Source organism: Artemia franciscana, chromosome 15 (genome assembly GCF_032884065.1).
Source record: "Artemia franciscana chromosome 15, ASM3288406v1, whole genome shotgun sequence".
NCBI lineage: Eukaryota > Metazoa > Arthropoda > Branchiopoda > Anostraca > Artemiidae > Artemia > Artemia franciscana.
In genome coordinates, this window is record NC_088877.1 from 6,912,780 (window position 1) to 6,937,340 (window position 24,561).

The 24,561-nt window shown below is 33.5% G+C and overlaps 1 protein-coding gene across 1 annotated transcript in view; it reads left to right on the plus strand.

Moving 5' to 3' along the window:
- Positions 1–28: 28 nt before the first annotated feature.
- The window catches only part of LOC136035987 (toll-like receptor 6), a 68,165-nt gene continuing 43,632 nt past the window's right edge, over positions 29–24,561 (plus strand). The window contains exon 1 of the mRNA XM_065717891.1: positions 29–2,925. Coding sequence (XP_065573963.1) covers positions 100–2,922 — 2,823 coding nt within the window. The 5' untranslated portion in view covers positions 29–99 and the 3' untranslated portion in view covers positions 2,923–2,925. The remainder of the gene's footprint in view (positions 2,926–24,561) is intronic.

The following is a 24,561-nucleotide window of genomic DNA, read 5'->3' on the forward strand; positions in this document are numbered from 1 at the left end:
ATTGATTTATCTCACAATAAAATCTCCGTGCTGAAAACTCATTCGTTCTCAAATTTCAACAGGTTGTCATCTCTTAATTTGTCAAACAATGCTTTGCTAATGATTGACTCAGAAAGCTTTCGAGAGCTGAGCCTTTTAGAATCACTAGATCTATCGTACAATAACATCACAGGAGCTGACTCTATCTTGTTTGACTCTCTTGCTAATTTAAAAGTGCTTAATCTATCTCATAATTACTTGCAAGAAATCGATTCTACTTCTTTGGATAAGCTTCTCATATTTGATCTCACGGATAATAAAATTAGGACGCTGACAGAAAACTCATTTAGGAAGCTGTATCGTCTATTAGTGCTGAGATTATCTGGGAATGCTTTGACAGATATTGACCAAGGAGTTTTTAGAAATCTAAGAAGTTTACAGATCCTCCATCTTGACAGCAATAAGATTGAAAGAATTCCATCTGGGTCATTCAATGGTCTTACAAACTTGCACATTTTATCTCTCAGTGGAAATAGATTAGGGAAGCTTGAGGTTGCGTCATTTGAAGGTCTCCGTGTCCTTAATGCTCTTAGGCTTGATTTTAATCATATTTCTTATATTCATCCAGACTCTTTTCGGAGTCTTACCAGCCTGCAAAAGCTGGTTTTGTACGGCAACCGCTTAAAAGATATTCCTACTTCTCTAAAAACTTTAGTGCGTCTCAAAACATTAGATCTTGGAAGTAATAAATTTGAAGAGCTTAGAAACAATTCATTTAGTGGCCTTTCAGCGTTGCATACTGTAAAACTAGGTGAAAACCTTCTACATGAAATAGAGGCAGGTGCATTTAAGAATCTCAGGTCCTTAAAAGTGTTAAATTTAGCAAGAAATGCCCTTTATTACCTAGAAAACCGAGTTTTTGAGTCCGTGCCGGGTTTAGAAGCACTGAACTTGGAAGGGAATCAAATAACAAGCTTGAACGGACTTTTCAAGCCGTTGCATAATTTAACTTGGTTGAATATATCTGATAATCAAATTGATAGTTTTGACTATTCATATATTCCTCCTAAGCTTTTCGGGTTAGATATGAAGCATAATAACATTCCTACGTTAGATAACTCTTATAATGTAGAACATAATAGGCTTGAATACTTGGATGTTAGCCACAACAGGATTACCATGATAAGCCCTTTCTCCGTCCCAAAATCAATAAGAACATTCATAGCTGTTAATAACCACATTAGCAAAGTGGAACAGCATACCTTTGCCGACAAAAAATTCTTGAAGTTGGTGAATTTACAAAGAAACCTAATTCGTGGATTAGAACCAGCCTCTTTGCGCATTCATCCTGAGGCAAGCCACTCTCAATTTTTCATTGCTTCGAATCCTTTTAATTGTGACTGCAGGATGGAGTGGTTATTACATGTGAATGGAAGTTCCCTATACCCCCTGGTAGCTGATTATTACGGTATTGAATGCATCACAAAAGGGGGTCTAATGCCTCTTATATCCAAAGAAAGCTTTTTATGCGAGTATATATCACATTGTTTTGCCCTTTGTCATTGTTGTGATTTTGAAGCATGTGATTGTGAAATGAGTTGTCCAGTAAATTGTACTTGTGCCCATGACTCATCTTGGACAAGCAATATTGTTGATTGTTCATTTAGGAGTCATAAATTTGTTCCCAGTGGAATTCCCATGGACGCAACTGAAGTAAGATTAGATGGTAACAATATTGAGCATCTTCTTGGCCGCAGTTTTCTCGGAAGGAAAAATATGCTTCGTTTATTCCTCAATTCTACTGGGACAGTTGTGATCCCAAGAAACATTTTCTCTGGATTGAAGAAACTAGTCGAGTTGCATCTAGAAAATAACCTAATCACTCGGCTCAATGGTTACGAATTTGAAAGTCTAGAATGCCTTGAGTCGCTTCATTTGCAATTTAACAGAATAGAATATATTGAAACCAGTTCATTTAGCAGGTTACCAAATCTTAAATCACTAAATTTGCATGGTAATAAAATAAGACAGTTTTCATTTTGGGAGTTATCAAAATCTAATATACTGGAGATTCAAATTCATAATAATCCATGGTCATGTGAATGTTCGTTTATGACAGAGTTTCAAATTTGGATAGCTCAAAACAATGTAAAAATTGGTGATGTCTCAGAAGTTCTTTGTCTCAAAGATACAACGGAATATATAAGCTGGAATAACACATGTTTAAACAACGATGATGTTTCTTTCATATCAATTTTAAAACTAGTTAGAAAATATTCCCTTTTGCTATTTGGCTTAATCGCCTTAACTGGCCTTCTCTTATTTCTCATTTTGCTCGCTCTGTGCAATAGACAAAGCCTTTATTACAAAATATATGGATTGACAGGATATCGCATTTCAAAGTGCAAAAAATGCTCCCAACAAAATAAAATGTTTGATGTATTTATTAACTATAGTGTTAAAGACGAAAGCCTAGTTTACGAAGAACTTAAAGAGCTGAACGAAAGTTGTTACCGAGTGTGCATGCAGCATCGCGAATTAAATGTCGGAGTTATTGGTGAAAGTGTTTACATGGCCGGAAACACATCTAAAATCATTATGATTATTCTAACTAACAATTACATTCAAAGTGAATGGTATCGACCGGGAATAAAATCAATGTTACTTGAAATGTCATTGAAGCACCCTCACAGGATTATTGTTCTTGTTATCGAGGAAGTACGGGACAGTGATTCTGATCTGCGGAAGCTTTTACGAACAGTGCCAATAATCATTTCGGAGGACAAGTGGAAATGGTCCAAGTTGAGATATTATCTTCCTCAAGGGGGAAGGGGTCGAGCAGCGGTTTCTCCCTTCCATTCTCAGCCTCTGCCCATTTCAATGGGACACTATGAAGACCTTAATAAGCATATCTACAGTACATTGGAACGAATTCGGACGTGATTGGTAAGCCAAATTTGTTATATGATTATCAAGCTTGTTAGGATTTTCCAAAGAGAGACTCAAATATGATCAGTTTCGAAAGTCATAGAAATTGAATTTCTAATCAGTTTCTCCCAATTTTATTCAAAACTTTTCTTTTTCGGATTTAACCAGTAAGTCCTAGGGATAAATCCAACCAAAAATACAGAACTATTGATTTATTAAATAAAAAAAAACAAGTTTTTTTAACTGAAAGTAAGGAGCGACATTAAAACTTAAAACGCACAGAAATTACTTCGTATATGAAAGAGGCTGCTTCCTCATCAACGCCCCGCTCTTTACGCTAAAGTTTGACTCTTTCGCTCAATTCTTCTTTTTAAAACAGTAAAAAACTTTAGCGTAAAGAGCGGGGCGTTTATGAGGAAGCAGCCTCTTTCATATACGAAGTAATTTCTGTGCGTTTTAATTTTTAATGTCGCTCCTTACTTTCAGTTAAAAAAACTTGTTTTTTTTATTTAATTTCTGAACGTTTTTGAATCAAATGCATGTTTTGATTTTGGCTCTCCGCAGAGGAATAATCAAAACGAAATTTGCATATTTTTTTTTTTTTTGGCTCAATGGCTTTCTCATAATTTTGATCGAATGATTTTGAGAAAAAAAGAGCGGGGGACGAAGCCTAGTTGCCCCCCGATTTTTTGGTTAATTAAAAAGGCAACTAGAACTTTTAATTTTTTACGAATCTTTTTATTGGTAAAAGATTTACGTAACTTATAAATTAGCTTACGTAAAGAACTTTTGTATTCTCATGTTTTTATTACATACTAGCTGTTGGGGTGGCGCTTTGCGCCACCCCAACACCTAGTTGGTGGGGGCGCTTCGCGTCCCCCCAAGCCCCCCCGCGCGCGTAAGTCGTTACGCGCCATAATAGTTACGCGCCATTGTAGTTGTGTCCCTATGTCCCACCTGTGAATATATATATATATATATATATATATATATATATATATATATATATATATATATATATATATATATATATATATATATATATATATGGTTTTAACTACGTAAAACTTGCGAATATACAACATTCTTTGCTGTCCCATTGTCTTTGCATATAAATAGATTGTCAGGTTTACCGACTCTTGAACATGCAACATATAATGGTCCATGGGAAAACAATCTGTATTCAGATCTATACCTCATGATTCTAATGATTGCCCTTGAGCTTTGTTGATGGTGATTGCTAATCGACCATTCCCTGTCCCGGTGTCCCGGTCGTCATTTATATCCCCCTGTTTCCCCCGGTGTCCCCGTTGTAGTTGTGTCCCTGTGTCCCGGTCGTCATTTATATTCCCTGTGTCCCGGTCGTCATTTGTATCCCGGTGTCCCGGTCTGTATATACATTCGTTTTTTAGTTTTGTTTTTCTCCTTTATTTTTTTCCTTTTTTTTTCTTTTTAGTTTTTTTGTGTAGTTTTTGCCTTTTTTTAGTTTTTTTCTTTTTAGTTTTTTTGTAGTTTTTACCTTCTTTTTAGTTTTGTTAGTTTTTTTTTTTACTTATGTCCTGGTCGTCATTTATACTCCCTGTGTCCCGGTGCTTTGTTGATTGCTAATCGAACATTCCTTTTGTCCTGGTCGCTTTCTCTTTGAGTGTCGTCATTTATTTTTTCTTTTTTAGTTCTTTTAGTTTTTACCTTTTTTAGTTTTTTTTAGTTTTTTAAATGAAAATTTTTTTAGTTTTTTCCTTTTTTTTAGTTTTTTATTGGTTTTTACCTTTATTTTTTGCTTATTTTTCAGTTTTTTCCCTTTTTTTAGTTTTTTTTAGTTTTTAGTTTTTTTTAGTTTTTTACCTTTTTTTTAGTTTTTTTAGTTTTTTTAGTTTTTTAGCTTTTTTATTTTTTTATTAGTTTTTAGTTTTTTTTGTAGTTTTTGCCTTTTTTTAGTTTTTTTAGTTTTTTAGCTTTTTTATTAGTTTTTAGTTTTTTTTTTGTAGTTTTTGCCTTTTTTTAGTTTTTTTAGTTTTTTAGCTTTTTTATTTTTTTTATTAGTTTTTAGTTTTTTTTTGTAGTTTTTGCCTTTTTTTAGTTTTTTCAGTTTTCAGTTTTGTCACCTGATCCAGTTTTTTCAGGTGACGTCACCTGATCCACAGATCCACACACAGACAACTTATTTTTATGTATATAGATTTTTTATATTTATTAATATTTTTTTAGTTTTCTTTTTCTCTTATTTTTCAGTTTTTTCCTTTTTTTAGTTTTTCTTTTTTAGTTTTTAGTTTTTTTTTGTTTTTTACCTTTTTTTAGTTTTTTTAGTTTTTTTAGTTTTTTAGCTTTTTTAGTTTTTTTATTAGTTTTTAGTTTTTTTTTTAGTTTTTGCCTTTTTTTAGTTTTTTCAGTTTTTTTTAGTTTTTAGTTTTTTTCCTTTTTTTAGTTTTTTTTTAGTTTTTTAGCTTTTTTAGTTTTTTTTTCTTTTTAGTTTTTTTGTAGTTTTTACCTTTTTTAGTTTTTTTTCTTCTTTTGTATTAGTGTGAAATAATTCAGACGTCATATGCGGACAAACACGACGTCACTCGACAGACAGACAGACAGACATAACCCACAAACAACTTATTTTTATATATATTTATTCATATTTTTTTAGTTTTCTTTTTCTCTTTTATTTTTCAGTTTTTTCCTTTTTTTAGTTTTTTTCTTTTTTAGTTTTTAGTTTTTTCAGTTTTTTACCTTTTTTTAGTTTTTTTTAGTTTTTTTAGTTTTTTAGCTTTTTTAGTTTTTTTTATTAGTTTTTATTTTTTTTGTAGTTTTTGCCTTTTTTATTTTTTTTCAGTTTTTTTTAGTTATTAGATTTTTACCTTTTTTTAGTTTTTTTTTAGTTTTTTAGCTTTTTTAGTTTTTTTTTCTTTTTAGTTTTTTTTGTAGTTTTTACCTTTTTTAGTTTTTTTCTTCTTTTGTATTAGTGTGAAATAATTCAGACGTCATATGCGGACAAACATGACGTCACCTGATCCACAGATCCACACACAGACAACTTATTTTTATATATATAGATATGAGGGGATTCGCCCCATCGTCAGTACCTCGCTCTTTACACTAAAGCTTAAATTTTATCCCAATTCATTAAGAATGACCCCCTGAATCACAAAAGCCGTAGAATAAGTAGTTGAAATTACTGAAAATACTTTAGCGTAAAGAGCGAGGTATTAGAAGGAGGTGAGCCCCTCATATGGGTAATAATTTCTGTTTGTTTTAAGTTTTATTGCTGTTCCTTACTTCCAGCTGAAAAAGCTTTTTCACTTTTATTTTTTAATTGTTTTTTTTTAAATAATGCTAGTAAATCCTGCTCTCCCTTCATGGAAATTTTCTTCTCCCATTACAAATTCTCGAAGGAAAGTTCCCCCAGCATATCCCCCTCTTCTCAACCCCTCCCCCAAACCAAAAAAAATCCTCCTGAAAACGCCTGTATACTTCCCAATAACCATTACTATATGTAAGCACAGGTCAAAGTTTGTAACTTGTTGCCCCTTCCACGGGGACTGTGGGGGAGTAAGTCGTCCCCAAAGACACAGTTATAAGGTTTTTCGACTACGCTGAATAAAATGGCTATCTCAGAATTTTGATCCGTTGACTTTGGGAAAATAATTAGCGTGGGAGGGGGCCTAGGTGCCCTCCAATTTTTTTGGTCACTTAAAAAGGGCACTAGAACTTTTCATTTCCGTTAGAATGAGCCCTCTTGCAACATTCTAGGACAACTGGGTCGATACGATCACCCCTGGGAAAAAGAAAAAAAAACAAAAAAACAAAAAAACAAAAAAAAACAAATAAACACGCATCCGTGATCTGCCTTCTGGCAAAAAATGCAAAATTCCACATTTTTGTAGATAGGAGCTCGAAACTTCTACAGTAGGGTTCTCCGATACGCTGAATCTGATGGTGTGATTTTCGTTAAGATTCTATGACTTTTAGGGGGCGTTTCCCCCTATTTTCTAAAATAAAGCAAATTTTCTCAGGCTCGTAACTTTTGATGGGTAAGACTAAACTTGATGAAACTTATATATTTAAAACCAGCATTAAAATTCCATTTTTTAGAGTTTTGGTTACTATTGAGCCGGGTCGCTCCTTACTACAGTTCGTTACCACGAACTGTTTGAAACTTAAGTTTAATCAGAGGCAGCGCAATAGCGCTACTTAAGTAAAGCACAATGTTGCCAAAATGTATTATTTATTTATATTTATTTACTTTTTAGACCAGGGCACTTCGTATCGAAGGAGTTTTCGTAGAAACATCGAAAAGGGTTCATCCAATTGGAAATTGAAAGGGTTAGTGCCCTTTTTAATAGTCAAAAGTGATTGGGGGGTAATGAACGCTCCACGCCCATCATTTCCCCAAACAAGTCCAATCAGAATTTTGAGGTAGCCATTTTGTTCAACGTAGTTTAAATATCCAGCAATTATGTCTTTGAGGATGACAACTCCCACACAGTCCTAAGAGCAAGAGTTTTAAGTTATGTCATGGCGAAAATAAAGCTTTCGTAGAAAGGGCGGACGTATAAACTTTGAAGGGGTCTCATTGGATTGGTAATCAGAAGTTCTAGTGTCCTTTGTAAGATTCAAAGAAATCGGAGGTTAGACATCCCTCCCCCCACACCTCGTATTTTTCCAAAATACGTCTGATAGAAATTTTCGAAGGTTATTTTCTTCAAAATAGTCCAAACATCATATAACAAGACTATTGGGGCTAAAACAAACCACTAGAGCCTGGGGGCAAGCGCTGTAAGTTATTCCCCAGGGGCATTTAAAGTTTTATAAAAGGAATGGTTGTATAAACCTTATATGAGGCTCATTTGGTTGAAAAAAGGAAGCTCTAGCTCCCTTTTAAGAGTCAAAAGTGATAAAGAGAAACTAACCCCCTCCCCCGACTACTCTATTCACCAAACGAATTTGATCGAAATTGTGAGATAGCGATTTTGTTCAAAATAATATAAAGAACACATAACAATGCCTCTAGGGTTGACACAGCCCCCAACGCCCTGGGGATAAGGCTGTGAGTAATGCCCTGAGGGCATATAAGGTTTTTATGGGATGGGTGTTCACAAAAACTTCAGATGTGGCTCATTTGATTTGAAATTGGAAGTTATAGTGCCCCATTTCTCTCTTTCTACGCCCATCATTCTCCAAAGACATACTACTGAAAAAAAAAATTAATTTGAATAATTTCACGTCTATAAAGTTGACAAATCAAATATTATTAGCATTTTAAGGAATAAATATCGGGATATGTACATTAAACTGACTATGCAAAATCATTTATATTTTTTGAGCAAAGTCAAAATTATGTTCTGGCCTTGAAAAGGCACAGAGCCTTATTCATGTTAATTTCTGCTCGTTTTGAGTTGGACTCGGTTATTTATTTCTATTCGTTTTGGGTTTCATTTATTTATTGATGTTGATTTGTGGAAGTTTTAGGCTTGGTAAATTATTTGATTCTAATTTTACTCATTTTTGGTTTAATGGAGTTCTTTACTTTGCTTTGAAAAACTTATTCTGTGGAATTGTTTTTTTTTAATTCATCTAACAAGAAGCAGAAGTGAAGTTAGGTCTTGATATTATTAGGTCAGATATTATGATATATAGTTAGGTCAGATATTATGAACGAATATAATAGCTAGTCTTTTAACTAAGGGTTTCCTCGGATGAGGCAGGCATGCAATGGGCTCAATGAGGGATTTGTCAAAAGTTTGGAAACTGCTTTTTTGCACAGAAAAATTTCATTTTGCTGAAAATAAAATTTCTGTTTTATTGGGGCGTTTTATTTTCTTCAAAGTAAGGAAGGATGTAGATTTTTTGTCACTAATTCCCCCTTTCGGTATGTCATGTCATAAAAAAAAGAAAAAAAACCTTAGGAAAATTAGTAGATAAAGATGAACCTGAGGATTAATATAATGACACACTGGCTATTATTGTCTAGGCTTGTCTAGACTGAAACTTTTCTTTATTTTTATTTGCAAGAAAGATCAATCCAGTCGAATTCATTTAGAACAGTTATCATATTTAAAAGTTTTTAGACTTTGATAGCATGGGTAGTAAATGTATCTTGGCCAATTTATAAAAGATACATTTGAAATGTGTTGGCACTGTGTTATAACTACGAGATTTCACACATATTTTTTTTAATAAACGCTTCATTAACTAATACCGGAGCATTTCAGAAACTATCTTGTTCAGTTCTAAGGGGAGTGGTAGAGAAAATCCGAAAAGAAGAGTCAGGGCTTGTCCCGATTGTAGTGACAATAAAGTGCTGGATTATTTTTTATGTCTATGGACATAAGAGCTCACTTATTTAAGAACAATGAAAAACTATGTGAACATTATCTGAGAATCAATGAAATAATAAGAAATTATCTGAGCATTATCTGTGGGCCTTTTCAGATTGCTTTTTAAAAGATTATTTAGCTTTTCAGGACTAACAATTTTTTTTTATTTATTCTTAATTTTAGGGAATAACTCCGTGAATGCGCAAAGTTAACAGTTAGTCAAATGTTTTTGATTTAAAGCCAATCTTTTTGTGACAAAGGTTCAGCCTTCCAGTATTTTCAAGATGGGAGGGGACCTTGGCGCTGGGCTCTGCTTTAGGTCCTCAAGTTATTCCAATAACTGTTTTTCTGACAGATTACGCCTACAAAACTGATATTTCCATGTTTAAAGGCGGGGAAGTGAGGAGGGTGTGATTAGCTAAACCAAATATAAATAATAAAATAATGCAAATCAAGTTATCTTGCAATTCTTCAATTTAGACACATGATCAAATGCCTTGTGTCTATTTGAACATGCGAACCACGTTTCTGTTTAGTGAAGTCATCTGAACATTTTAGAACATTCTCAAAATGGTCCTCGGACAGTCGCTTGTTAAAAGAGGCGCAATATGTCTGTAGGCTATATTTGAAGTCTGACGAAGAGGGGCGGAGATGGGCTCCTCAGATTTCGAGCGATTCTGCATATGTAATTAAGCGAATTTTTATCAACATTTGGAGTTCGTTGGCATACAAATAATAAAGATCCCGATTTTTCATCCCCCTTTGACTACATTTACATACATATATAACACCTCCGGATCAAATCAGCCTGATTCATGGGACATTTATTCCATTTCATGTTTCAATTTAGAGTTCATCGTGAGATCAATCATCTTTCCAAACCATCTTTTGATAAGACATCGTTCCAATATGTATAGAACAGAAATAAGGCAAAGAATTACGTATACACACACACACACACACCCACACACACACTCACACACACACATATATATATATATATATATATTATATATATATATATATATATATATATATATATATATATATATAATATATATATATATATATATATATATATATATATATATATATATATATATATATATATATATATATATATATATATATATTATATATACACACACACACATATATATATATATATATATATATATATATATATATATATTTATATATATATATATATATATATATATATATATATATATATATATATATATATATATATATATATATATATATATATATATATGAATGAATGAACTTTATTACCCGTAAAAGTATAAAAAACACAAAGTACGGAGTATTATAAATAAACAAAAACAATAAACAGCGAAGAGAAAAAAAACTCAAACTAACAAAAGACAACATGGACTAATTAACCAGTATCAATATGGAAAAAAGGCTGCTGAGGGTCATAAACGTGAATAAAGTTGATAGTCTTTTTACATAAATCATCACTGGAAGACCGGATCCGAGAAGGCACATCAATATATATATATATATATATATATATATATATATATATATATATATATATATATATATATATATATATATATATATATATACGTGAAGTTAGGTTAATCATAATGAAATACACCAAAATATGATGAAAATATAATAATTTAGTAACAAATTATGGAAAGTACAACAGAGAATTATAAAAAGCAGACCGCCCAGAACGCGTTATGTTAAATAACTAGCCTAACCACCTCTACATATTAAATATGTAATTAAAATATACCTGCATAGTAGTTTATATCGCTCAGGCTAAGCTGATTACCCCCGAGTGGACACAGAAAACTGGTTTCATTACAGATTAAGAACAAAGCGTGGTCGATATAACACGTAAGTACCAAAATGTAATAACCACTACCATTGTGCCTCAGCCCCACCCACATAGAAAAATGATATTTTATTATTCAGCCCCACCCACATAGCAAACTGATATTTTATTTAGATTAGGCTACACCATAGGCAAAAAATGGCTGATTTTGGGTTTTTTGGTTTGAAAGCAATTTTATGAAACGACTGTTGATGAGAAATAAACACAAAAATAGCAAAAACCCACAATTAAGCAATCCATGCAAAGCCACCATTTCCTGTGTAGAATACAGAAGTTGAAGAGAAAAATAAGAAAAAACTGGCGTTATGATAGAAAGACATATAGTGAAAATAAAAGTCGAATTCGCGTAACTCAAGCATTGTGTTACGGAACGAATTTAAAACGAACGGTGAAAAACACATTATGATTTCTAATTTAGGCGTCGAAAATTTCTCTTAGAACAAAAATTAGTTACCGTATTGATTTTGCCTCAAATTACCACGGATGAAAAATTATGAAATTAGCATAAAAGCAAAAATCTTCACTATCTAAGCGATCGTAGTCACATCACATTATTTGCTTGCATTTAGCATTTAGGCTAAAAAGAAAATACAAAAGTTAAATTTTCATTTCATGCTAAACGAAAAGGGGGGAAAATGCTTAAATAAACATATTCTTTCTAAAAAATAAAGATGAAGATTCTCCAAAGCCATTGTTAGCTTATAGCTCTAACAAACGTTCCAATAAAAATAACTAATTTGATTTTTTTCGAGAAATAACAAACAATAACCATACCCATTTTCTGTCATATGGTATACATCTTGGGGTGCCACGTGTGCCACAAAGTTCCACCAAGCGTGGCACAGTCTCTGCCACGGTTGTCAGATTTCCGTCATACTTGGCACGCAGAACCTGGTGTACCAGATTCCAGAATGTCGATGAGCTCTCAGCAATGAGGACAGAAAAATTTTTGTTTCTTGTGAATAAAATATTTTATCTCAAAAATTCCTTTAGGAAATTGAATAGCTCCAGTATTTTATTTAAATTTTGAGTATAATTACTTCTTGTTAGTTTTCCGCCCAGTGGGAAGAATATGTAATACGTGGAGTTTGTCTATTCCCTTTTATAAAAGGATGAGCAAGGCTAATTAGGTTGGGAAACACCCTTGTTTCTATGAAGAAAAACGCAAGATGAACAAGTTTTTATAGTATGACAACATATCTTTTTGGCAGATAGCCTTCCTATTATGTTCGATGACAAAAACGAATTGTCTCGACTCCTCTTTTTCTTAATTGAATATTTGCATGTTCGAAGAAAGCTAACATTTATGGATAAATCAGAAACAGACATATTATGTTGAAGGTTTCCATGTGCACGTGCTCAAAGGAAGATACAATCTTTTATAAGTAAAACAAAAATTTTTCTATTCTTCTTGCTTCTTTGGGGCAGATGTCATATATCATACATTATGTATTAAAATTGAAAAGTGCCTGGGTCATCAGACCCCTTTATTACTCAGTAGTATTGATTTTATAGCAAAAAATACCCCTATGCCATATTGATTGAAATATTAAAATAAATTGCGATTTTCGACAAAAGCTAAATTATCCTGTCCAATTATAACCAAAAAATGTCATTGCCATGCTAGACCCTCATATAGATACATAGCAAAGAACAGAATCTAGCCCATAGTACCCGAAATATACCTCGCTCGGTAGCTGGCTCTTCATGCTAAAGCGTTTAGTGATTAAAGAACTCAGTCTTTCTTTTTTCTTATTCTTTTTCTTTGTATTCTTCTCCTTTATCTACTTCTTCTTCTTCTTGTTGCTTCTCCGGGATATGATGCCATATGTCATATATTACTCAATACTTCGCTCTTCACGCTATAGTGTTCAGTATTTCAAAAAAGGTTCTTCTTTATCTTCTTGTCAAAACTAGAACGAACCTCAACTTAGAAGTGATTTTTTTTTATTTTGTTATTAAATCCATTCATTCACATAAAGTTGTCTATCTCCTTGATGTTTGCCTCTTTCTCTCGTTACATCTAAATGAATTTTTGTGTAGCTCAGGATTAATGAACTGTTATTTCTCCAGATTTTTCTCTCTCTCTGTCTAGTAAAGTGTTTATATATATATGTTTATATATATATATATATATATATATATATATATATATATATATATATATATATATATATATATGTATGTATATATATATATATATATATATATATATATATATATATATATATATATATATATATATATATATATATATATATATATAAAATAAAAAAATATGAATAGAACTAAACGTAAGCTATACAAACGACAATTGTGTGTAAATGTCATTTTACATCGACAAGATAGTTCACACTACTAATAATTTTCATTCAAATTGACACTTAGAATAATGCAAAACACTTTACTTGCTATGTTCGACATTCCCTAATCAATATTTTTTTTTAAATTAGGTTGCTCGAAGGTCCGTATAAAACAGCATTTAGTTTCAATGAAACAATATAGAAGAATGAGGAGAAATTATTGATTCATCAACTGAGTTAGACACTAAAATTAGGGCTCGATTGATATTTCCTGCTTGACAATAAGAGGAATTATACATGAAACGCACAGGGAAATGCTTTGTGGAGAAGAAGGCTTGGGGCACTATCTGGTTTTTGAAAGAGCAAAATTTGAAGATTGATTTCAATCCTTGAAGAAAGAAAGAAAAATCTCTATGAAAGCCGAAAAACTAGCAACATTTCTTCTTCTTAGATGGAGCTGAAAACAATCAGATTTTTTTTCTTGAATAGCAGCGGAAGATAATAGAATTCAATCGTTAAGCTTAACAAAATGTAGTAGTAGTAGTACTACTATGTAGTAGTCAATCATTAATTACAATAGCCTGCACGGATAGAGAGAAAAGAATATTTATCCCATTTATTCGCATTAACTTGAGCCAGAACCTTTAAGAAGAAGGAGTGGGGGGTAGTGAAAGTCTTGGATAAGCATTTTTTTTTTACTTTATAAAAGGAATTGGAAGATTATTAGAGGAAGAAAATTTTGCAAAGGTGGATATTCCGAAGACATACGTAGTTTTAATGCATTATAATAGAATGCTTTCTTCTGCATTAAGTAGATGATAGCCTAAGTAGACAGAGCCCTTTTAATGTAATTTAGTTTTACGCTTCTTTTCATTTAAAATTTAAGTTTTTATGACTATTATTAGTATGAAATAATCCTTAATACTTTTTAGGCTTTTCACATATTCTCTGCATATTTAGAAATTAATAAGCATTCCGAGATTTCATCACAACTCTTCAAAAAAATGAAACGAAGTTTTAAAATCATATCAATACAAAACACTTAAAAAAAAATCGGTTGCTTTTTCGACTATTATTTTCAGTAGTCATATTTTTGCAATTTGTCAAACAGTTCGATGTAACGAACTGCAGTAAGGAGCCAGGCTCAATAGTAACCAAAATTTTAAAAAATGGAATTTTGATACCAATACCTACATCAAAAGAATGACATTTTAATGCTGATTTTAAATATATAAGTTTCATCAAGATTAGTCTTACCTATCAAAAGTTACGAGCCTGAGAAAATTTGCCTCATTTTAGAAAACAGGGGGAAACACCCCCTAAAAGTCATACGATCTTAACGAAAATCACATCATCAGATTCAACGTATCAGAGAACCTTATTGTAGAAGTTTCAAGCCCCTATCTACAAAAATGTAGAATTTCGCATTTTTTGCCAGAAGACAAATCACGGATGCGTGTTTATTTGTTTTTTTTTGTCTTTTTTTGTTTGTTTTTTTTTTCCCAGGGGTCATCGTATCGACTCAGTGGTCTTAGAATGTCATGAAAGGGCTCATTCTAACGGAAATTAAAAGTTCTAGTGCCCTTTTTAAGTGACCAAAAAAATTGGAAAGCACCTAGGCCCCCTCCCACGCTCATGTTTTCCCCAAATTCACCGGATCCAAATTCCGAGATAGCCATTTTATTCACCATAGTCGAAAAACCCAATAACTATGTCTTTGGGGACGACTTACTCCCCCGCAGTCCCCGTGGGAGGGGTTGCAAGTTACAAACTTTGACCTGTGTTTACATATAGTAATGGTTACTGGGAAGTGTACAGACGTTTTCAGGGGATTTTTTTTTGGTTTGGGGGGATATTTGAGGAGGGAGGGTTTCCGGGGAGGATCTTTCCATGGAGTCCTAAGAAATTGGGACAAAATTTAAGCTTTAATGTAAAGAGCAAGGTATCGAAGAGGGGTGAGCCCCTCATATACGCAATAAAATCATATGAATATAGAAGTTCGCTACGTAATTTAATTCGTAAGTTACGTATATTTTTTTTACTTATGAAAACGTTCGTAAGAAATTATAAGTTATAGTTGCCTTTTTAAGTAATCAAAAAATTGGAGGGCAACTAGGCCTCCTCCCTCGCTCCTTTTTTCTCAAAATCTTCCGATTAAAACTATGAAAAAGCCATTGAGCCCAAAAACATTAAGATGCAAATTTCGTTTTAATTATTTATGTGCGGAGAGCCAAGATCAAACCATGCATTAATTCAAAAACGTCCAGAAATTAAACAAAAAAAAAAGTTTTTTAAAATGAAAGTAAGGAGCGACATTAAAACTTAAAACGAACAGAAATTACTCCTTATTTGAAAGGGGCTTTTCCTCCTCAACGCCCCGCTCTTTACGATTTAAAATGTAGAGTTAAGAAAAAGAGTCAAACTTTAGCGTAAAGAGCGGGGCGTTGAGGAGGAAAAGCCCCTTTCAAATACGGAGTAATTTCTGTTCGTTTTAAGTTTTAATGTCGCTCCTTATTTTCATTTAAAAAAACTTGCTTTTTTTTGTTTAATTCTGAAACAAAATTGACCATATCAACAATGGAAAGAATTAAAGAAATATAGACTGTTGATTTTGATCTTCATCCAGTCCGGGAAAAATATTTGTAAGGGTTTTGTACTACCTGTATAGTGTTTGAAAATTGAGAGAACCAACACGTCTTATGAGTTTACTCACTATTCCATTCCCAATATGTTCCTTTAATACTTTTGCATTACTTCATTATTTTTGAAGAGTAACCTTATAATCACACGTAGTTGAAAGTAAATTTAAGTGTTTTAGGAATGCAATTCAAACCAGTGAAAAAATGGACTTCGATTATGTATCTTAGAGACTCATTATTTGACGCTGAAATTATTCTTGCGTCCATGATCATATAATATTCTTAAGGAAAACCAAGTTTAAATGTTACTCTTTACATTCATCTAAAACGAAATTATTCTCTTTAACTTTTTGATCGTTTTTAGCAGAAGATCTTAGGTTATCCTAAATGTGAGAGGGCTACCCCTCCTCAAATACGACTCTTTAAAACAAAATTAAGTTTTGGCAACACTGCTTCAAGAAAAAGAGCTCATGTAGCGCATTTTCTTTTCGAAATTAAGAGTAAACAGTCAAAAAAAGGAAAAAAATCTCATACTGCATACTCATCACCGACACTATTTTCGTTTTGGGTTTCATTTACTGTTTCAAAGTAAGTACTGTTCGTCTTAAAAGAATTAATGTACGCTCACTTTTGCATGTTTTAGGTTTTCATTCGACCTTTTTGTTTTTCTTTGAAAAACTTCTATTTTTAGAAAAGGTTTTTCTTCAACTTTTATTCGTTTTTTTTTTTTACTGAGATGTTTTATTGTTGGCTGATGAAAGGAATATTTTTAAATTTATACTATTTTTTTGCTTAAGAACTAAAATGTTGGATTTTGAATTTTGACAATTCTGCATATTCTGTCAAAAAATGCTATATCTGCTATTTGTTTTTGCAAGAATTCTTTAACTATACTTTTATAGTAAAATTTTAGGTGGACTGGGTGGGGAATTTTTATTCTTACCGTCCGAAAATATGCCAGTTTTGTTTCCTCAAGATTCTTATTCCTCGAGGCTTCCGTGGCCCTGTCTGTAATCATGCTCTGAATGCTTCGAGTGGATCAGCGCAAAAATAAGTCAACTTTTTGTCCTAAGAATCGATGCAACCAGGCTTTTCTTACTAAATTTATTGTCCTCTTTGAAGTCCCCATGATCGAGCCTACTAATCCTGAATGTTTCATTTAAATCATGGAAAATGGTTTTTGGCTAAGTTCGGGGTGTTCGAGGACCCAATATTTTTGAAAATATTTTCTCCCCTTTTGTTCACTTTGCCCAGTGTTTATGTATAGTAAGTTCCAAGCTGACCAAAGATGAGCCGAATTTGGACATCATGAAGGTCTCCAACTATTGTCTCCATCGAGATCCCCTTGGCCCTGTATCCATGCCCTTTAAGCTGAAGCGAGTCGAATAAAAAAAATTGTTGGCCTAGTTCCTAGTGTCAAGTATCGATACAAGCAAACTTCGAAATGTTTTTCTTCATAAAGATATAAACGGTCATGTTCAAATGCCCTTTAAGCTGTCAGACAGAGGCAAAATAATTTTAGGCCCGTTTTCGAGAGTCATGAATCAATAGAGCCATAATTAGCTTCAAATATTCGTCTTCATAAATGATATTTTTTTTAAATACAAACTTGTAAAATTATTACAGTGTTTTTTTAAGTTGATGTTAGGGCTAAGAGTAAAAAAAAAGTTCAGTTGCCCATCTGAACTGTAATAACACTATTATTTCGAATTACCGCAGGTGTTAGTTCAGCACTAATGACAAATTTCATGGTTATCATGTAAGCAAAGCTGATCTACAGCGAATTTCGACGACAAATCACACTTAATCATGCACGGGATGGTTTTTGTAGGGTGGTAGACTATAGGGGAGACTAAAACATAATGTGCGCATTTTCAAAAGCCACGGATCAATAAAGCCTATTTTTTAAAGTTTCATCTTTATTAAGGTTCTTTTGGTGCCTTGTACCTATAATTTTAAGACCGATGGGTAGGCTTCAGTTGACATTCCTCACACTGGGTTGCCCCCGGCACTAGGGGCAATCTAATTTTATCAAGGAAATTTATTCACGGCACTGGGGGTAGCTTTAAGTTTCAAATTTATCAAGGAACCATTCAGTCTATTTCTGGGTGTTCCAACACCCTCGTTCCTCCCAAACAAAAATATGTGGCCCCATTAGCCCAACAATGGTCCCTAAAAGTTTCAAGTGATTCGGAAAAAGAGTTTTTGTCCTTTATTGGTCCTTATTTTGAGAGTAGAATTTGGCCACAGACAACAAATTTTCTTGTACATTGTTGTCCATTTTAACCTAGGACTTACTGTTTTCAAATTTCAATCTGTTCAGAAACAGAAGTTTTTCGGCCTTTTTTGGTCAAATTTTCAGGCAAACCGATAATTTTTGGGCTTTCTTTTTCTGAATATGGTTCCCATTGGTCCAAGTTGAAGGGAAAAAGTTTTATGCGACACTTTTGGTAAATAATAATTCTTCTTTCTATTTTGTCTCGTGCACAGGAATTCTCTTGGACCAAAACTTTCTTGCGCTTTCTTGGTTCCACTTTTGGTGGACCATACCCCAAAATAAATTTTTTACATTAGTTTTTCATGGCCCAGGGACTTGTGGCTGCAAGATTGAAATGGATAAGTGACAAGAAGGTTACTGTCTCTTTTCTTGGGTTCCTAAGACTCTCCATTCCATATATAAAATGTTTGGTCCTTTGATTGCCAGTTAAAGATACAAACCAATGGAAAACATCCTGAACATTTTTTGAGGCCTCAATTTTAAGGGGGCCCATGAGTCTAAACAAAAATATTTATTGATAACATGGTTCAGATGGCAAAGGAGACTTACGACTTCAAATTTCAAGCCGATCAGAGAGAAATGTTTAAAGGCCCAAAAGCAGGTTCCTGTTTTCATTTTAAATTGGGGTACCCTTGACCCAAGGACTTTGAAAAGCAAACGTCAAGCAACTAAAATAAAATCTTCTAGCTTTATTTATTTTTTGGGACCGTGCCCCGAACCTAAATTTGCTTTATGTGCTTAGGGGGTCTCTTTGTCTGGGAATTTACGGGACCAAGTTTCCAACAGTTCTGAGGAAATGTTTTGGCCCTGGCTTTTGCGGGGGGGGGGGAACATTTTTTCTATTTTGTGATTTATTACGCACTTTTTGACCAAAGGACTTAAGGGTACAAGTTTTCAGCTGATCTGAAGTTTTTTGGACCCTATCTTTGGGTGACCCATTCCACCAAATTAATTTTTTCTCGCATTATTTTATCATTTACCCAGACTTAGAGATGTAAATTTCAAACTGATCAGGGAAAATTAGTATTTTGGCCCATATCCTGGCCCTCAAGCACCATTTATCCTACCACCAAAGTGTTTGGTCCCCTTAGTCTTCACAACGATTGTTAAAAATTTCAAACCAATGGGGAAAAAATGACCCATTTTCTGGCCCTCTATATAGGAGATCAACCCCCCCCCCACCGAAAAAAAATCGGCATTTCTTTAGGTCTCACTAAGGGGAGTCAAATCTTATTTTTAATTTTTGTTTTCCTTTAGGTTTCCGAATGTCCCAAAACAAAATCCTCAAAAACCCATTTATTGGAGCTTTCAACTATCATGAATAAAATTGCTATCTTGAGTTTTGACTGGAATTTTGTCTTGGTGCGCTATGAGAGAAGAGGAACAAAAAGGGTGCAAGAGTAGGAATGGTCTGGTCAGTTTTCTATTTTAATGAGGGTAATAGAAATTTCAATTTCCAAAGAAATGAGCCCCCTTCTAAGTTTCTACAACCGCTCTTCCATATGATGTGGCCAGTAAGAAAAAAAAAAAAAGTCCATGGGCGGCACATTTCTCTTTCGCTAGATGCTAGAGTGCTGTCTCCGACTGTATTAAATAAAAAAAAAAAAACAAGTTTTTTTTTAACTGAAAGTAAGGAGCAATATTAAAACTTAAAACGAACAGAAATTACTCCGTATATAAAAGGAGCTGTTCCCTCCTCAAACCCCCGCTCTTTACGCTTAAGTTTGACTCTTTCTCTCAACTCAACTTTTAAAACAATAAAAAAATTTAGCCTAAAGACCGGGGCGTTGAGGAGGGATCAGCCCCTTTCATATACGGAGTAATTTCTTTTCGGTTTAAGTTTTAATGTCGCTCCTTACTTTCAGTTAAAAAACTTGTTTTTTTTAATTTAATTTCAGAACGTTTTTGAATTAATGCATGTTTTGATTTTAGCTCTCCGCATATGAATAATTAAAACGAAATTTGCATATAAATTTATTTTTTTGGCTAAATGGCTTTCTCATAGTTTTGATCGGACGATTTCGAGGAAAAAGGAGCGGGGGAGTAAGCCTAGTTACCCTCCAATTTTTCGGTTACTTAAAAAGGCAACTAGAACTTTTAATTTTACGCACGTTTTTATTAGTAAAAATATACATGACTGACGAATTAACGTGCGTAACAAATTTCTAAATTTGTATGTTTTTATTATGTATATGAGGGGGTTCACCCCCTCGTCAATACCTTGCTCTTTGCCCTAAAGCTTAAATTTTGTCCTAATTCCTTAAGGATGACCCCTGAATCACAAAGGCCGAAGAATGAATAGTTGAAATTAATAAAATTACTTTAGCGTAAAGAGCAGGGTATTAGGAGGAAGTGAATCCCTCATATACGTAATAATTTCTGTTCGTTTTTAGTTTTAATAATGCTCCTTACTTTCAGTTGAAGAAACTTTTTCATATTTATGTTTTCATTGCTCTTTAAAAAAAGGCTAAGAAATCCGGCGCCCTCTTCATGGAAATTCTCTCCCTCCATGAAAAATTCCTCCATGGAAAGTTTCCCCTCGCATAACCCCCTCCCCTCAACCCCTCCCCCAGCCAAAAAATCCCCCTGAAGGTGTCTGTACACTTCCCAATAACCATTGACTATGTGTAAACACTGGTCAAAGTTTGTAACTTGCAGCCCCTCCCACGGGGACTGCGGGGGAGTAAATCGTCCCCAAAGACATAGTTTTTATGTTTTTTGACTATACTGAAAAACAGCTATCTCAGAATTACGCCTCCCAGGCGCTTCCCAGAGCGTGGGAGGGGGCCTTGGTGCCCTCTAATTTTTTGGTCTCTTAAAAAGGGCACTAGAACTTTTAATTTTTGTTAGAATGAGCCCTCTCGCGACATTCTAGGACCACTGGGTCGATACGATCACCCCTGGGGGAAAAACAAACAAAAAACAAATAAACACGCATCCGTGATCTGTCTTGTGGCAAAAAAATACAAAATTCCACATTTTTGTAGATAGGATCTTGAAACTTCTACTCTAGGGTTCTCGGATATGCTGAATCTGATGGTGTTATTTTTATTAAGATTCTATGACTTTTAAGGGGGTGTTTCCCCCAAGTTTCTAATCTAAGGCAAATTTTCTCAGGGTCTTAACTTTTGATGGGTAAAACCAAACTTGATGACACTTATATATTTAAAATCAGCAGTAACATGCAACTCTTTTGATGTAAATATTGGTATCAAAATTCCATTTTTTAGTGTTTCGGTTACTATTGAGCCGGGTTACTCCTTACTACAGTTTGTTACCACGAACTGTTTGAAATTTTACTTTGTTTACCGTAATCATTTTGAACCAGAGATAAATTTAGTTACGTATCTTGCACCTGGTATTCTTCTCTCTGTGAAAAAGGTTAATTTCGGATTGAAGTAACGATACACCAATCTGTCTTGTTCCTAACAATTATTTTATCCCCCACTTTTGCTATTTTGTCCATAACTTGTGTTTTTGTTTATTTGTGTTTTTTTTTTCTTTCCTGCTGTACTCCACGTTTTCTCTTTTGTGATTGGGCAAGAAATAAATTTTTTCCCAGTTAAGGTTCTGCAGATAATTGAAAACCGGCTTCTTTGCACAAGGGATCAAAGAATGGATTGCCCGACCATAACTTTCAAGGTTCTCAGATTTTCTTTATTTTTTCTCTCAAATCCCTTAAAGCTATGGAAATCATTTAATTTCTAAATAAAAAAAATATAAATCTCTAGTTTTTAAAGGAATCTTTTTTTCCACTGAATTTTTTCTCGAAAAAGTAGCCATTCCAAATCTCTGAAAAATATCAACGAATACTATCAAGTAAGAATATCTGAGATTATTAGAGAAGCAGGATCTTAGTGTTCAGTCATGATCACAAGGCTGGGTATGGATTGGCAAAAACATAATAATATAAATGATAAAATTTACAAAACAATTCCTGGTCTATTTTTAAAGTTTGTTCCATAAATTATACCACACAAATCTTTTTTTCTTCTTCGTATTAGAACATGAATTAATACAATAGACAAGAGAAGTTCCATTCAAAGTTCATTTGAGCTGGAAAGTTCCACACGTGAATAGAAATTATCATTCATTTTGGCTAATTTTCAAGCACTATTCAAGTAGCCTATTAAAAGCAGTTTCAAAAAGACAACTTTTAGGACTATTCGAAACTTTTCCTCTCCAGAGTTTAAAGCTTTCTTAATAACAAAACTTGAAATTGGAAATATTTCCACGAGCACTGATATTCACATCTTTTTGAAAGACTACAAATGGGAAAGATCTCGGTGAGCTATCAACATTGTACTAAGAATAATTTAAAATGAAAAAAAAACTTCACTCTCAGGGGAAGTGACAGTACGGTGTCAGCTCCAGAAGATTTATGTGGGGAGCTTAACATTTAACATCAATGAATGACTCCACTTCTGAGAATGATTAAATAAAAATATTTTGTTTCAAATGACGGTAATGAGCGATATCTAAACTTAAAAAAATAGTATAATAATCCTATATTATAAGCTGCTGTTCCCCCAATTTTCGAATTTGAAGTTCGAGTTGTGCTATGCATCGGTGCAACAAATGTAGCATATTGGCAATTTTACTTACCGATATTTTATACCGGATAATTTTACTTACCGATTGCCTTTCAGAAACCTGCTCGACCTTTGTCCCAGGGCTAGAATCAGAGTGGACAAGAGTCTGTCTATAATTTCGCGTTGAAAAGTTTGCTTTTTTCCTTGGTTTTCGCCTGTGAATTATTTCTGTAAGCCAATCATGTAATTGCTTAACGAAATTAAATAAAAAAAAAATTTTAACTGAAAGTAAGGAGCGATATTAAGACTTAAAACGAAAAGAAATTACTCTGTATATAAAAGGGGCTGTTCCGTCCTCAATGCCCCGCTCTTTACGCTAAAGTTTGACTCTTTCTCTCCGCTCTACTTTTTTAAAACAGTAAAAAACTTTAGAGTAAAGAGCGGGGTGTTGAGGAGGGAACAGTCCCTTTTATATACGGAGTAATTTCTGTTCATTTTAAGTTTTAATATCTGTCCTTTCAACTTTTTTTTTTAACTTTCCGTTAAAAAAACTTCTTTTTATTTAATCTCTGAACGTTTTTAAATTAAGGCATGTTTTGATTTTGGCTCTCCGCACATGAATAATTAAAACGAAATTTGCATACTAATTTATTTTTATGGCTAAATGGTGTTCTCATAGTTTTGATCGGACGGTTTTGAGAAAAAAGGAGCGGGGGAGTAGGCATAGTTACCCTCCAATATTTTGGTTATTTAAAAAAGCAACTAGAACTTTTAATTTTTTACGAACGTTTTTATTAGAAAAATATACGTAACTTACGAATTAGCTTACGTAACGAACTTCTATATTCGTATGTTTTTATTACGTATATGAGGGGGTTCACCACCTCGTCAATACCTCGCTCTTTACACTAAAACTTAAATTTTGTCCCAATTCCTTAAGAATGACCCCTGAATCACAAAGGCCGTAGAATAAATAGTTGAAATTAATAAAGTTACTTTATCGTAAAGATCGAGGTATTAGGAGGAGGTGAACCCCTCATATGCGTAATAATTTCTGTTCGATTTAAGTTTTAATGCTGCTCCTTACTTTCAGTTGAAAAAACTTTTTCATATTTATTTTTTCATTGTTCTTTAAAAAAAAAAAAGGCAAAAAATCCTGCGCACTCTTCATGGAAATTTTCTTCCCCCATGATAAATTCATCCATGGAAAGGTCCCCCCGCATAACCCCCTCCCCTCAACCCCACCCCGACCAAACAAATCCCCATGAAAGCGTCTGTACACTTCCCAATAACCATTACTTTGTGTAAACACTGGTCAAAGTTCGTAACTTGCAGCCCCAACCACGGGGACTGTGGAGGAGTAAGTCGTCCCTAAAGAGATAGTTATCTCAGAATTTTGATCCGGTGATTTTGGGGAAAATGAGCGTGGGAGGGGGCCTAGGTGCCCTCCAATTTTTTTGGTTACTTAAAAACGGCACTAGAACTTTTAATTTCCATTATAATGAGCCCTCACACGACATTCTAGGACCAATGGGTCGACACGATCGCCCCTGGGGAAAAAACACAAAAAAAACAAAAAAAAACAAACAAATAAACACGCATCCGTGATCTGTCTTGTTGCAAAAGATACAAAATTCCACATTTTTGTAGATAGATTCTTGAAACTTCAACTGTAGGTTTCTCTGATACGCTGAATCTGATGGTGTGATTTTCGTTAAGACTCT